At 36.7% G+C, this 14,080-nt stretch overlaps 1 protein-coding gene across 1 annotated transcript; it reads left to right on the forward strand.

Moving 5' to 3' along the window:
* The first annotated feature begins 444 nt into the window (after positions 1 to 444).
* Positions 445 to 11,976, forward strand: da (transcription factor daughterless). The gene is made up of 2 exons (XM_073968307.1): positions 445 to 1,486; positions 8,153 to 11,976. Exon 2 carries the CDS (start codon positions 8,285 to 8,287, stop codon positions 10,391 to 10,393), a length of 2,109 nt encoding a protein of 702 aa, XP_073824408.1. The 5' UTR covers positions 445 to 1,486; positions 8,153 to 8,284; the 3' UTR covers positions 10,394 to 11,976.
* Positions 11,977 to 14,080: the final 2,104 nt, after the last annotated feature.

A 14,080-nucleotide genomic window follows, 5' to 3' on the forward strand; every position in this document is an offset into this window, starting at 1 on the left:
GCAGGTTCTGGAACAGAACAAATGCAACCCTTCTGTTAAACATAAGAAAAACGGTCAAAACGGAATTGTAAAATTGCAGCAACTGTTGTGAATGTGTGAACCATGAGATTGTCAGTTTTGAATGTCGATATTTCGCAATTATCGATAACTGTCAAACCGTCCAGCAACCACAAAATATTTTGTAGTTGCATGACGAATGACAAAAATGAACGGCCACACTAGCAAGCAACAACAAAGCTGTCATTCAAAACTGACAATGTGTACCCAGCTTAAGATATATTTTAGAAATTAATAATTAATTGTAATTTTCATCACGCCAACGTTTCGTCTCTTTCGCCCTTAAAAGCCAAAAACTTATCGGAAAGTGGAGAGAATATCAAGGAATAACAAGAACCAGCAACGAAAATGGCGAGAAACTCTGGGAATCAAGTGCCGCCATTTTCATTTTTTTCTTCCTCTTCCACCCCGTTTTCGCTTTCTGCTTCTTTGTCAAAGTTTACCAATATCACGAACAGGAGAAAGAATTTTCATTGCAACAATTTTATAAAATTTATTAAAATAATCAATAAATTTTTGGCCAAAACTATGAGAAATCGCTAAATAAGCGTTTGGAAAATGTGTGGAAACAAAAAGAATTACGTAATAATGCAACAAGAAATGCTTTAGAATAAAATCAAATTTTTCATGAAAAGTCGTTTCCCAAAACAGAAGTGTAGAGAGTGTGTGTGTAGTAGTGTGAACGATTCGGTGGATTCGTTGCTTTTTTGTCTGCCTTTATTAAAAAGAGTATCCGAGTACGTAGAGTGTGAGTGAGTTGTGTAAAACAAGAAGAAGCAGAGTGCTGGGCTGACTGCCTGGCCTAACCACCTAAAGAAAAAAGTGAAAAACCAGCACCGAGGAGCGATGAAGCTCTGAAAAATAACAAGTTGTGCCAGCCAGCCACAAAAATACAGGCTAAGCTTGTTGACCACCACAAGAAAAGGGAGACAAATAGTCATCTATCTATCTAACGCAGTAAATAGCGAAAACAACAAAAATAAAATATACAAAAATAGAAAAAAATAATAGAAAAAGGCACAACATAACTACTAATCGTATCGTGCGTGATCGTTCATCGTATAATCGAGAAAATCTAATGACAGTGTGCAGTGTGGTAACAAGGAAAGAAAAGCGAGTGACGGTGTCTGCTTGCGTACAAAAAGAATAACACGAAACCTATGTGAAGCAAAAACAGAACAAGAGATAAATTTCAAATAATCAAAAAGAAGAAAGATACTTGTGTACCTTTGAAAAAGACCATTAGACAATCAATCTGATCCATTGCAAAGGAAGGATTTGACAATTTTGATCGTCCTCAAATCAAAACATCAAGTTGGTTTCTGTTTGTGAGGAAGACAAAGTGCAGTAGTATAAAGGAACGAGCGAGTCAGCGCGAGCGGCGGTTGAATAAACGAGGGCGCGCTGCACCTCTTTCCCTCTCCTCAATGTAAGTTTTGTTCCTTTTTTACTTCTTTCTTAGTGGTTTTTACTCGTGCTATCTGCTGGCTTCTCTGCTGTGGGTTAGCGAACAACACAACGTCGTTTGTGTTTGTGTGTATATTATGTTTGTGTTCATTATTTCTTTATTTTTATTGTTGTAAATCTGCATCGAAGATTTTTTATTTGAATATGTTTCCTTTTTTATTCTCTTTTTTTGCTAATTATTTCATATTAATTTACACACATTTTCATCACTGTCGATTTCGTTCGTTGTAATTCCCTTTCGTGAAATGTGATTTTATTTTTATATCTCGGTTGGTACATGTGTTGTTTTTATTGTTGTTTTGTCAGCAACAAGTTTTTTTTGTTAGTTTATTTTTACGTGCCTTCCATTTCTGGTTCTACTGGTTTTTCTTTTGTTAGCAACATTTTCAATTTGTTTATTATGTATATGTTTTGTTGTTGCACGGCCTTCCTCCCTTGGTCGTTACAATGATCCCCTTTATTCCATGAAGGATTTTAATTTTTTTTTTCTAATATTTTCTTTAATATTCATTGCATCAATTATTGGTCTATAACATATAAAGATTAGTTTTATGGAGGTAACAAGGAAAGTGCATACTTGCCCGCTCAACAGATTTGAATGTATGTAACTGTAAGAGGGCAAGTATGCATTTTGCATGAACTCTACTGCATGTAATACCGCAAAGTAAGTGATTTTGGAACGATAGAACATGTAGTATATGTGGTGGGCACGTCCGCTGAAACAACTCTAGTTTAGTTAATACTCCCCGATTTTTTTTTAAATTTTTTCAAGAGGTAGATATTGTTGTTAGTAGAGTCGGGATAACCGGGCAAACGGGTCCGTCCCCAAGAAAATTATACAGTCCCATGATCAGCACAACCATATCTACTTCTGGAAAAACTTTCAAAAAATGCGGGGTGTTTTTATAAGCTAGATTCAAGCAATTCCAATAACTACTTTACTTTGGTTTAGTATAAATTATGCAATTTTTTTAATTTTTTCCAGAGGCAGGCATTTTTACGTTGATTACAGCAATTATCAATTATTATTATTTTATTTGGGGTACAGGCCAGTTTACACGGTTATTTGACCTGAAAGTCGGGCTACAAATACGGGATCCGACACGGTTCTATTGAACAGAATACTACAAAATGGATATCGTTGGAAATGCATATCCAAAAAGTGGCGACACGATAAACCCATTTTTTGTAAAACCTCAAACAGTCGAAAAAGGGTCCATCATGGGGGGTTCAAAATATATTTCCAAAATGATGCTACCTAGGTATGTTACAATATCTTGTCTTGATATAGAGATAGGTATTCGAATCTGCTGCCTTCTACCCAAAGTTTTACGCATAAGGTACTCTGAGATATGCTATAAATGAGCCCCACAGACGACTTGTAAATATTCTAAGACTAGTCATCGGATTCTGGAGTAGACATTGCAGCACATACCACAATTTTGGAGGAAGAATTCAAGTTTTATGCCTAATCACAGATCTTTTTGACATGACTACCTTTGAAAGTTCTTGCGGAAGTCCATACTTCCCCAGATATGGACCTTCAATGTTCCCCAAGTATCCATAGTTTAATTTTTTGTTTGTTTTGAAAGCCAACCAATATTGATATAGTTTACAGATTGTAAAGAGTAGATCCTAAAAATCACAATCACAATTTTACCTATGTCATATTAAAAAGTACAAGTTTTTGTGGGTGGGTACCACCTACAGAACTTTGAAAGCCCATATCTCGGGAAGTTTGGGCTTCCCTAAGACATAATGTATATCGTTGTAATCAGAGCCCTTGGCGCTACCACCGGTACATATGACAATGTAACACGCGATAAGGCCTTAAACTTGACTTAAGACAAAAAGTCAGTTTTTTGTTATATCTTCTGAAGCGGTGAAAAAAGTCTTATCATATGATCTCTTTTTCGATAGGTATTTCCAAATTGAGTTGAGCAGAACCGTGTCCTACCCAATTTTTGTACCGTCCTTTCCAGTCAAATAACCTGTTCCGTCCCCCAAGAAAATAATACATTCCAGCAAACAGCGCAAAAATAATGCAACAGTTTATAGGAAGAAATTGAGAAAAAAACCTCTCAAAATTAGCTCTGTTCCTTTGCTTTTTTAATTGCTCTCTCATGACCAGTTTTACCACAAAAGTAACGGCACGGAAAAATGGTACATCTGGTAACAATGTCAAAAAGAAACAAAGAAATCCGATTTTTTTATTTCACTGTTTTTAGTTTTGTTTTGTCACCGTTCGAATTTTTCTTTTGTTTTTGTTAAATTTTCATCATTGCCAAATAATCGTCAAACAACTGTCGCAAAATCTTTTCTACCATTTTTTACCCGAAGAAATTTGTCTGGTAGCCTGTGGTAAAAGAGAAAAAGTCCTATCTTTCCTAAAAATTGCTACCAGTTTTACCACTTTTTGGGGTTTTTGGGCTTTGAAGGTTAGAAATGGTAAAGATGGTAACCTCAGGCAAGTAAAGGAACACAACTATTATTTCCGATTCTCTTTTAGTTTGTCACCTATTCTCTACTTTGGTTTTCTATTCCAATTATGGCACCCTTAAATCGACACGGCATACTATAATAACTCTACTTACCTTACTATAACAACAGTGCTCTTTAAACGTTCATATTACACAAAAAATGTTGTCATACACCAATTAAAACAAACACATCACAAAGAAATCTATTTAAATGTATTAATTTAAGGGCATTAACATATGTGATGAATAAAAACAGATATGAACGCATTAATTTAGGCATTTCCCTTACAAAAACAGACTATAAATATTTTTCAACAAAACGACTCACAACTGAAAGTATGTGTAGGCTTATCTAATTACACCCACAGTTAACCATTTTATACTCTAAAAACTAATTTGATAGATACTATACCGTTTTTACGATCAAATAAAGCTTTGACTGTAATGCACCGATGTCAGTTGTAAACTGTTGATGTAACTGTAACAATAGTCATGATTTTTTTTTTTTTTTTTGGTTTGTAAAAACCTCAAATTTCAGAAATAGAGTACCTATAGATAATTTGAAAGATAGTTTTGAAAGTAGTTAATTTTTAAAGTTCCATGCAATTTATAGGCGAATCATTTTCCGAAAATTTCAATTCCATGTCGTATTTTCTCCTTATTTAGTGTGAGTTCTACGGTCATCTGAGTTATATCATATAAACTAATAGAATAGTTTCTTTAATTTCTGCCTTGGAATTTATATGTAAATTTATATTGTATTCAGGGAAAGCATATTGACTTATTTCAAAATGGAAATATCTTAAACCTGTCAACTTATAACACTGTGAAACACTGAAAATGCAAACAACTCCTAGTAGGTTTTTTAAGTACTTATTGAGAATACAAAATCCTTATTGGTTTTGTTAACTAAACCGGGGCAGAACACAATTTTTCTTTATCTTGGAAAGGAGTGGGAATTTGGCTTTGTAGTCCTTAACAATATTGTAGGCCTAACGTAGTAGAACTTATGTTTCTAATCCATGGCATAAATTTTATACATTTTTCATTTTTCGACAGTATAATTTATATCGTCGGTAAATACAACTAACTAAGATAATTACCCTAAAACTGTAAAAACCCTACTGTTATCAACAATGGAACCCTAGATTTCATCCAATCTTTGCATATCGTAGTGGTTCTTCCAAACTTATGTCAAATTCGAAGATGGATTACATCGGTCCACTTCGTCCGCTACCTCCTCCACAAAAGTTAAAAAGCTTTAGAAAGTATTGAGTCCTGTTCGAGGATAAATTTTAGACCTTTATCGGATAGTTCTCGCAGTACACGTTGCGCCTTAACTAACTTTACATGAAAAGTTTTTGCGGATTTTCCGCCCATCCAGATAAGATAAGTAAAATCAACAAAAAAATCGCCAGAGGGATTTTTAAATAAATCGAGGGCAAAAGTCACATTTTTAGGGCTTTTTAAGTTTTCGGGATTTTGCTTGAAAACGACAAGTCTTCTCGAAATGGGACTAGAGAAAATGTTTTAGCTGTGAAAATTCTCTACAAGATTGGCTTCTATGGTTTTTCCTAAATTTGTATTAACATAGAAACTTAAAACGCGTTTTTCTCCAAGTGGAATTTATGAAGTTGTTGTTATTGTTGTAACAGTATTTATTATTATGTTTGTATGTTCAATCTTCTGTTCAATCTGGCTCTGGGTCTATCTCCAGTTCCAGGAAAGTGGCTGCTTCGATGGGATGTAACCGCAGATCCACTGGAGTTAGATGAGTAGGTTTGGCGGGGCAGTTGTAAAGGTGTTTTGTGTCGTGCGGGCCCATGCCGCATACTGGGAAGATGTCTTGCACGGCGCGGTCGATTTCCGCTCAATAAGAATTTAGGCGGCTGGAATATCCAGAGCGTAGTTGAGCCAACACTACTCTGGTTTGTCGTGACAGCTGACGCTCCTCAGCTGCGATAGATGGGGCATGCATCCGTGTGAATACTATTTAAACCTGCTTGATATGCCTGTTGATCTAGGGGTTCTCTCCTATATTGTTGGACCTCCGTCTCTAGAGCATAAATATCATTCCTGATATGCCTGGGCCTAGCCAGCAGATGGTGATTGGGATGGCTCCCACGGTAACACCCAAGCATTTACTGCAACGAAAGCATATCATTGTGTTGCTGTATTCACGCAGTATGCATCAACGTAGTCCCTGTCGTAGTCCCTCACGTGGACAAGTCCAGAGCAACCCCTTAGATGCACCCACTCCTGACACCGAAGCGCACTGGTCGAAACCACTGATATAGCGGCACGAAATCCAACAAATCAAAATATAAAATTGAGAAATGTTTTTCATTGTATCCATTACAGACATTCTGGTGACTAATATTTTGTTTTTATTTTGTTGTTGTTGCAAATATTCTCTCAGTTATTCACTATCCAATGCAAGAAACTTTGCTGCATCAGATTTTAAGAAAATTGTTGCAAAATATCTGACTTCATATTTGTTTAATTGTTAAATAAATTCCTAATAAAACTAACCAAAGTTTATTTTTAATTAATAGAGGAGGGTGTAAATTGAATGAAAAAAGAAATTGTCTGTGGCCTGGAGGTACATAGTTATATAGCAATAAATTTTCAAAAATTATTATTTTTCTTTTGTTTTTAGTGTAATATACTTTTGTTAAATGGAGCGTAACTACAAAAGTTCTCTAATGTTCTGTCCAATTCCTTTTCGACAAATTAAATTAGATTTCCTAGATTCCGAATAATCAACTTTTGGCTACAAATCTTGCTGATAAATGCATGGAAAATATAGCTTAAATACTCAAAATACCAAAAATCGGGAGGTACAGTTATATGGGGGCTATATCAACACGTAGACCTATGTGCACAATTTTTGGTGGAGAATGTTTGTGTCCACTGGGAACTCGATATACCAAATTACACCCAATTTGGGCGGAAAATATAACTTAAAACCCCCAAAATAATGAAAATCGGTAGGCACCTAAAAAGGGGAATATACTCAAACGTGGACCTATGTCCACGGTTTTTGGAAATGTTAATTGACCATTAGAAACCCTTAGTATCAAATTGCAACAAATTTGGAAGGAAATGATTGCATAAATCCTCAAAATGCCGTATATAAGGGGGCTATACCAAAATATTAACCGATCATATTTAGTAGATTATTACCCACGGACACATACTACGTTTGTGCAAAATTTCAGAAACATATCTCCATTCGTTTGCAAGTTATTAATTTCGCGCCGCTAGATCAGTGGTTTCGACCACTGTGCGAAGGTTGGATATGGGTGAAGATGCGAATGTGACAAACTGAGCACAAATAAATTGGCCCTGGGTTCTCCTCCGTCCCGGCAAGGACCAAACGAATTCGGAGCAGGCATTCCGGGATATGCTGCCCCCAACACAGAAAAACGAAACAAATACAAACACATTTACACTGAGTTGGCAGCCGCTGGCCGGAACGCTGATGTTGTGTGGTTCCGGGTCAATCCTGTACAAAAGAACCCGCTGCCATGGGATTGTGAAGATTATGAAGTCGGTGTCCGCTCTAAAAGATTACTAGGTACCAAATTCATGATGATCGGCCTATTTGTTTTCGAGCTCCAATTATTTTTCAACAATAGCTCAAAATTTGCCCTTTCAGATGAAAATGTTGCAATAAAAACTATTGGAATCTTTCTTGGAAAAATTCACGAAAAATTGTTTTTTTAATTCGTCGCCACATGTGTGTTTGAAAGAATCATTCCACAACTTTACAAGTCTGTTTTTCTATGTCGATAAGAAAATGCATGCAAAGAAAAACACCCAAACTTTATTTTTCATTATATGTATTATTATCAGTTAAACTTTTCTATAACGAATAATTCTCCAAAAACAAATTGTTTTATGAAAAAAAATGTGAATTCTCACACAAATGGGTCTCTTTATAACAACTTTTTTATAACGAAAAAACTGAATGGGTTAAATAGTTTTTCTTTCATTTCTTATCCACGAGGAGAAAAAACTGTCCATAAATTTAATTAGTTTTTAATACTTTTATTTATCTAATATTCAAATTAATTGGCTATAATAGAATATTAAAAAATAATTTCATACTTTATGTAATTCATTTCCTTTTTTTGCCATTCTAGATTTAACATCACGTTCAAGGACAAATTAGACAATCAGCAGAGGGATCTCCGCAATACCATAGTCTTTGGTCGTTGCCAAACAATCTTTGATCCTCAAGACGAAATTATTGTTGCCTCTGAACCACACTCAATATGGCCACCAGCGATGACGAACCTATGCATTTGTATGAAGTCTTTCAGAATTGTTTCAATAAAATAGCAAATAAGCAACCAACAGGAGCCGGTGCTAATGTCGGTGGACCCGGTGATCGTAATGGTGGTTATCAATCGGCATATGGCGGCCTTGGTGGCATGGAAAATGGCATGTACGGAGGAGATGATTTCAATCCAATACATGAAGGAGCCTCCGGCAGTGGGATGCGCTTCTCTGGTGGCGCACCAGTAGATCAGTATTTTGAAGGAGGAATTGGCAATGGTGGAAATGCTGGTGGCAGTGGTGGTTGGTATGGTTCACCTGTGGGCGGAACTGGTGCCTATGGTGGTCAGGCAGCGTATCAAAACAATGGTCCCATGAGCAGTCATCATTTGGGTGGTCCACCTCAACACCATGATCCCGATGCACATCATATGGGCCCAAACTCAGCAATGGGCCTTCAAATGGATCCTGGTCATGTTGGCATGCACAGTCCTGCACCCACTTTGTTGCCTCCGATGAGCTCTTTTCGAGGCAATACCACAAATAACATACAACAAATTGGTGGGAATCAGGCTGCACACTCTCCTGCTCTGTACAACTCACCACAGCCTCATAGCACTCCACACAGTTCTATGTCAACGCCGGGACCACACCCAAATCATCATCCTTTGGGAGGACATCATGCAGCACCACATAGCCCCGCTATTCAAAATGACGCCTTTGCTGTAGGAGGAGTTGGAGTGCCGGGAGTTGGCGTTAATATTGGACCGAAAACTTCATCCACATCCAGTGTAGGTGGTGTGCCGGGTGCGAATGGTCCAAATGGAGGTTTGCGTCAACACATGTATATGTCATCAACTCCGGCCGATCAGTCCATCAGCAGTTTCAGTTCAAATCCTTCGACACCTGTGAATTCACCTCCTCCCCTAACCCAAAGCGGCCTCGTTGGACAGTCAATGATGGTGGATAAAAGTGGTGTTGGAGCGCCGGGTCCATCCGGTTCGGGATGGGGGCATACAGTTCTAAACGGTGCAGGTCCCAGTAGCAGTAGCACAGTTAGCGGTGGTGCTAGTGGTAGCTATGCCCCCGATATGGTGCCATCCGGTCTACATTCGCTTGACGACGCCCTCCATGTGCTGCGTAATCATTGTGAACCTGAGCTATTGGGCGGCGTGAATGCGACGCTCTCTGCTATGGACAATATAGATGGATTGTCTTCGTTTGTGCCAACATCCCCGTCCGGACACGGTATGGTTTCGGCCGGTGCCGGTCCTTCAGTGCTTAACACAACACACGACGTGATGTCGGCGGGTCCGTCGTCCGTGCAAAATGTGGGTGGCGTTGTAGGAGGACTAGCCCCTCAAATAAAGATGGAACGCACATCAACGACTGTAAGCGCAAGTGGTCCATCGGGCACGACAAAGGGTAAAAAAAGGAAGGAACCATCGGCCAGTACGGCAGTTGCGTCCAGTGGAGGTGCTCCATCCACATCAACAATGAATAGCATGCTCGATGTTACAGACACAAAGCCAAGCAGCTCAATGGAAGGTTCTCATCACGGCCAGGGGCCTTTATCAGGAAAAGGCACGAAACGACCACGTCGCTATTGTTCATCAGCGGATGATGACGATGATGCGGAACCTGCTGTTAAAGCCATGCGAGAGAAGGAGAGACGCCAAGCGAATAACGCACGTGAACGTATTCGTATAAGAGACATTAACGAAGCATTAAAAGAGCTCGGTCGCATGTGTATGACCCACCTAAAATCCGATAAGCCACAGACAAAACTCGGAATTCTTAATATGGCCGTTGAAGTAATTATGACACTGGAGCAGCAGGTGAGAGAACGCAACCTAAATCCCAAAGCAGCATGCCTCAAACGCAGAGAAGAAGAGAAGGCCGAAGATGGACCAAAATTGGCGGCCCAACATCATATGCTACCGCAGCCTCCACCAGGAGTTTACGGCCAACCACCTCCACAATTACCACCGACAGGCCAAAGCGGTCTCCCACCTGTAGGCCAATCACCTCTGCAAGCGCAACAACCAGGTGTACAACTGCCGCCTCATTTACAGAGCCACAATCCCGCGCCCCACACACAATAGCAGGCGCATAGCAGTCTAAACGATCCGCCCACTTCCCTTCTGCCAACAGATATCGCCACACATCAAACCAGCCACCATCAGCTGACTTCACAGCCGCATCAATCCCGACATCAGTCCTCCGGATCTGATCTGGAGCAGCAGCTGATGAGCAATCTGAGTTTGTTTCGACGACGTCATCCACAGGCGCAGTCCGGTGCCATGCCAAACACCCATCACCCACAGCAACACAACCCACCACCTACGTCACCACATCTTCTCATGCATCATCAACACCAACTGTAGGCAGCCATAAGCAGGTGATGATGTTCCTTCTTGCCTACACCACACATTTAAATACCGTTGCTTTGGATGTATCGGCTTCTTTATGTCCTATAATTGTACATAGCTATATCATAAAATACTTTGCCAGATTCTATTCTAGTTTTGTAATGCCCTCCTACTTTTATACTCCATATTTTCCCTTTTTTTCCACAGACAAACTCGGCCACCTGTTTGATTTTACTTTAAAATTTTTATGTGCGTATTTTTTCAACTTGTTCGTCATATTCTAGTTTAGAATAATGTTGTGTATAAAATGGAAAAGTTGTAATTTTTACAAATTCATTAGCTCTCTATAGGAAGAAGGTACGCGACACGTGTCGCAAGATAAATGTCACAAATCCTTATAGTAACATCCTCATGTGATATTATTCTATGACAACCATTTTTTATTTACGTTTCGATTTACAACAAATCTTTATATTGTTTTCTCATACAACTGTGTACCAGCAATTGATTTTCGGATGCCATTTGTATTTTATTCGTGCATATTGTCGCGTACTTTTTGTGATTTCTTTTTTACCTTTCTGTTCTTGCTAGGTATACATTAAAAGTTCAATTCACTTCAATAATATTTGTATTTTATTTAAATTCTTTAAATGCTAAAGGGTGGTTATAAACAACAATCGCTGACCGATTTGTTTCGAAGTGAACGAAGTAAATACAACTAAGTGCTATTCATATAAAGGATCGAATTTGGATAATACGCTTATCCGAGAAGAAATTAGATTTCTTAAAAAATATAGTAAAAAAAGATCTAACAATAATATAGCACATACTTGTATTTATTTCAAGTAATGAAACGATAGCAAAATATATTTTACAAGCACAAATCGTCGTCGCATAATAAATATGCCAAGGTAATCATAGACAATTTTGAAGACGTTGTTGCATTAACGTCGATCCACAGCCAGTTAGTAGTTAAGGAGAGATTGGATTAAAACGCATCTCGATTAGAGATGTTTTTCTATCTAAGATTATGTAAAGGGCCATATATACATAGATACACACATGCATACTTAAAGAAATTGTTTGTTGTAATACTTATATATAATTAACGTTAAGGTCCTTGAAAGAAAGTAATCAAATAAATAATCATCCTTACATAAATAAATCTACACAGAATAATAAGCTAAATTATATACAAAAATAATAATTTATAGATTATATACATATTATATATAGATATGAGGAGGATATAAAAAAGAAAACAAAAGAAATGGTACATAAATAATGTATATTCGATTAAAATAAACAAAACAAAATTACTGAAAAAAGAGATAGTCCTGTAAGATGATATTAGTCTATAAGGAACAAAAATCCCCACGCTCCCCATCCACATCCCTTAAAATCCACAACAATTATTTATACCTTGACAAAAGATCAAATTGTCAAAGAGAATTCCAAGTATTGCCAGCGTAAACGTCAGTCAATGCATTCAAAGAGCTCTATTGCTAAATTCTGTCTGCAATTTAGCAATAAATCACTTTGCAAAGCAGTTTACATTCAACGGAGCTTTTAATAACATCTTTTTAAAGCTTAATCCCTTTGAGGAACAAAAATACTAGTGCAATACATAGCCACATCGGTGTGAGGAGAACTATCAATCGAAAGAAGGCTCTGTATTGTCTTTTATTTGAAAACAATTGCATCAAAAGGATATTATCAAAAGCTCCGCCGGCTGGATATCTACACTCACGCACAAATCCACACATTTTTCATACACGTTAAACGAAGAAGTAAAGGATACAAACAAAAAGACATGTTTCCCCAAGAAGAAGAAGGCAAATAACGTGTAGAAAATGAAACACATTTATATAAGAAAACGCACACATTCATCCCCCAAAACAACTTTCATACACAGCTTTACCTGGAATTTTCAACTAATTGTATGTAGTTTAGACCAAAAATTAAAAAAAAAATAAATTAAACAAAAATATATTAAATCATGTAAAGTTTGTCATGCCATACATACATACATATATAATTCTTGTACAATAGCTATGTTTTTAGGTGACAATCTTAATTTTTGACCTATCAGCTACATCTGTTTTGAAAGGCATCTATCACAAAATACAACAAAAATCCATATATAAATATACACATATTCATAGTTATCGTTAGCATAATTTTGTATTGTTTTATTATTTCTTTCCTTTTTATTATAACTATTATATTTTACTTGACCTAAGCATTGTTTAACAAAACATATACACAATTTTTTATAATTGTATTAATTTTATTTAAATGTAATTTTTTGTTTAATTTTTTTTTATCAATTTTATTAATTATAGATCAACAGACACACACACACATCGTCGTATATTGCTCATATACAATATTTTTTATACTTAATTTTATTTGAATTTAATTTCTTTATACATGCATATGTATGTATTATTTACATTATACAATTTTTTAAAAGCAAAACAACAACAAAAACATTATCAGTTTCATTTAATTTATAGTGGTTGACAAACGTCATGATCGCCGATCGTTCGGTCGCTCAATCGAAAAATCGATTATTCTTTATGCTCAATTGTATCAAATAAATAAAAAAGCAAAACAAAAGGCAACAACAATTATGTTATGAAAATGAAACGAAATAAATAAAATTTATAAAATAAAACAAAAAATATGTATTATTAAATGCTATTAAAAACGTCAAAATATATTATATACATATGTATATTGTATGTACTTAAAAACTGTTATCAATGTGTTCTGATGTTTCATTTGTCTGTTTTAGATTAAGGGGTAATAGCCACTTGCAGGTACAATAGAAAATGTTGCAAAAAATTTCGAGTCGAGCGGACAAAAATTGGCTATATCGAAAAACAAAATGAAAAAACTTCAAACGCGTTTTTCTCGAAATGACATTTTTGAAAGCAGTGCCCACTGTGGCTCAAAAAACGGATGATCTTATCTTTACATGTTTTTGTATGATTTTTATACACACACAATCTTGTCCCTAAGCGAGAGACTTTTTTGGCGAAAAACTATCCATTTTTTTCTATAAAATCGGAATTTTTACTTTGACAGTACACCATTTTTTCAGCATTAAGATCTCCTCTTCCTCCTTGATTGGTTCAGGTATTGGCGCATTGGTACCACGTTCAGAACCACGTATGTTATGTAGACCTGCACTGCGATTCTGTAACTAGTTAACGACAGAATTACCGAAGATTTTCGGTAAGTGGAAATTTTAAAGTTTCAATAACTTTTAATAGTAGTATTTTTTTTTCCGTAAGTTTTGCGAAGAAAATAAAGTAGACGCTGAGCACGGTGCGCCTGAACAACCTTAAATAAAAGGTGCTTGCACCTGGAAAATTTTTGCGGATTCTGAAACTACAATGTTCATAGATGAAA

This window comes from Musca autumnalis, unplaced genomic scaffold (genome assembly GCF_047663935.1).
Source record: "Musca autumnalis isolate F117 unplaced genomic scaffold, ASM4766393v1 scaffold_2, whole genome shotgun sequence".
In the NCBI taxonomy this organism is placed as follows: domain Eukaryota; kingdom Metazoa; phylum Arthropoda; class Insecta; order Diptera; family Muscidae; genus Musca; species Musca autumnalis.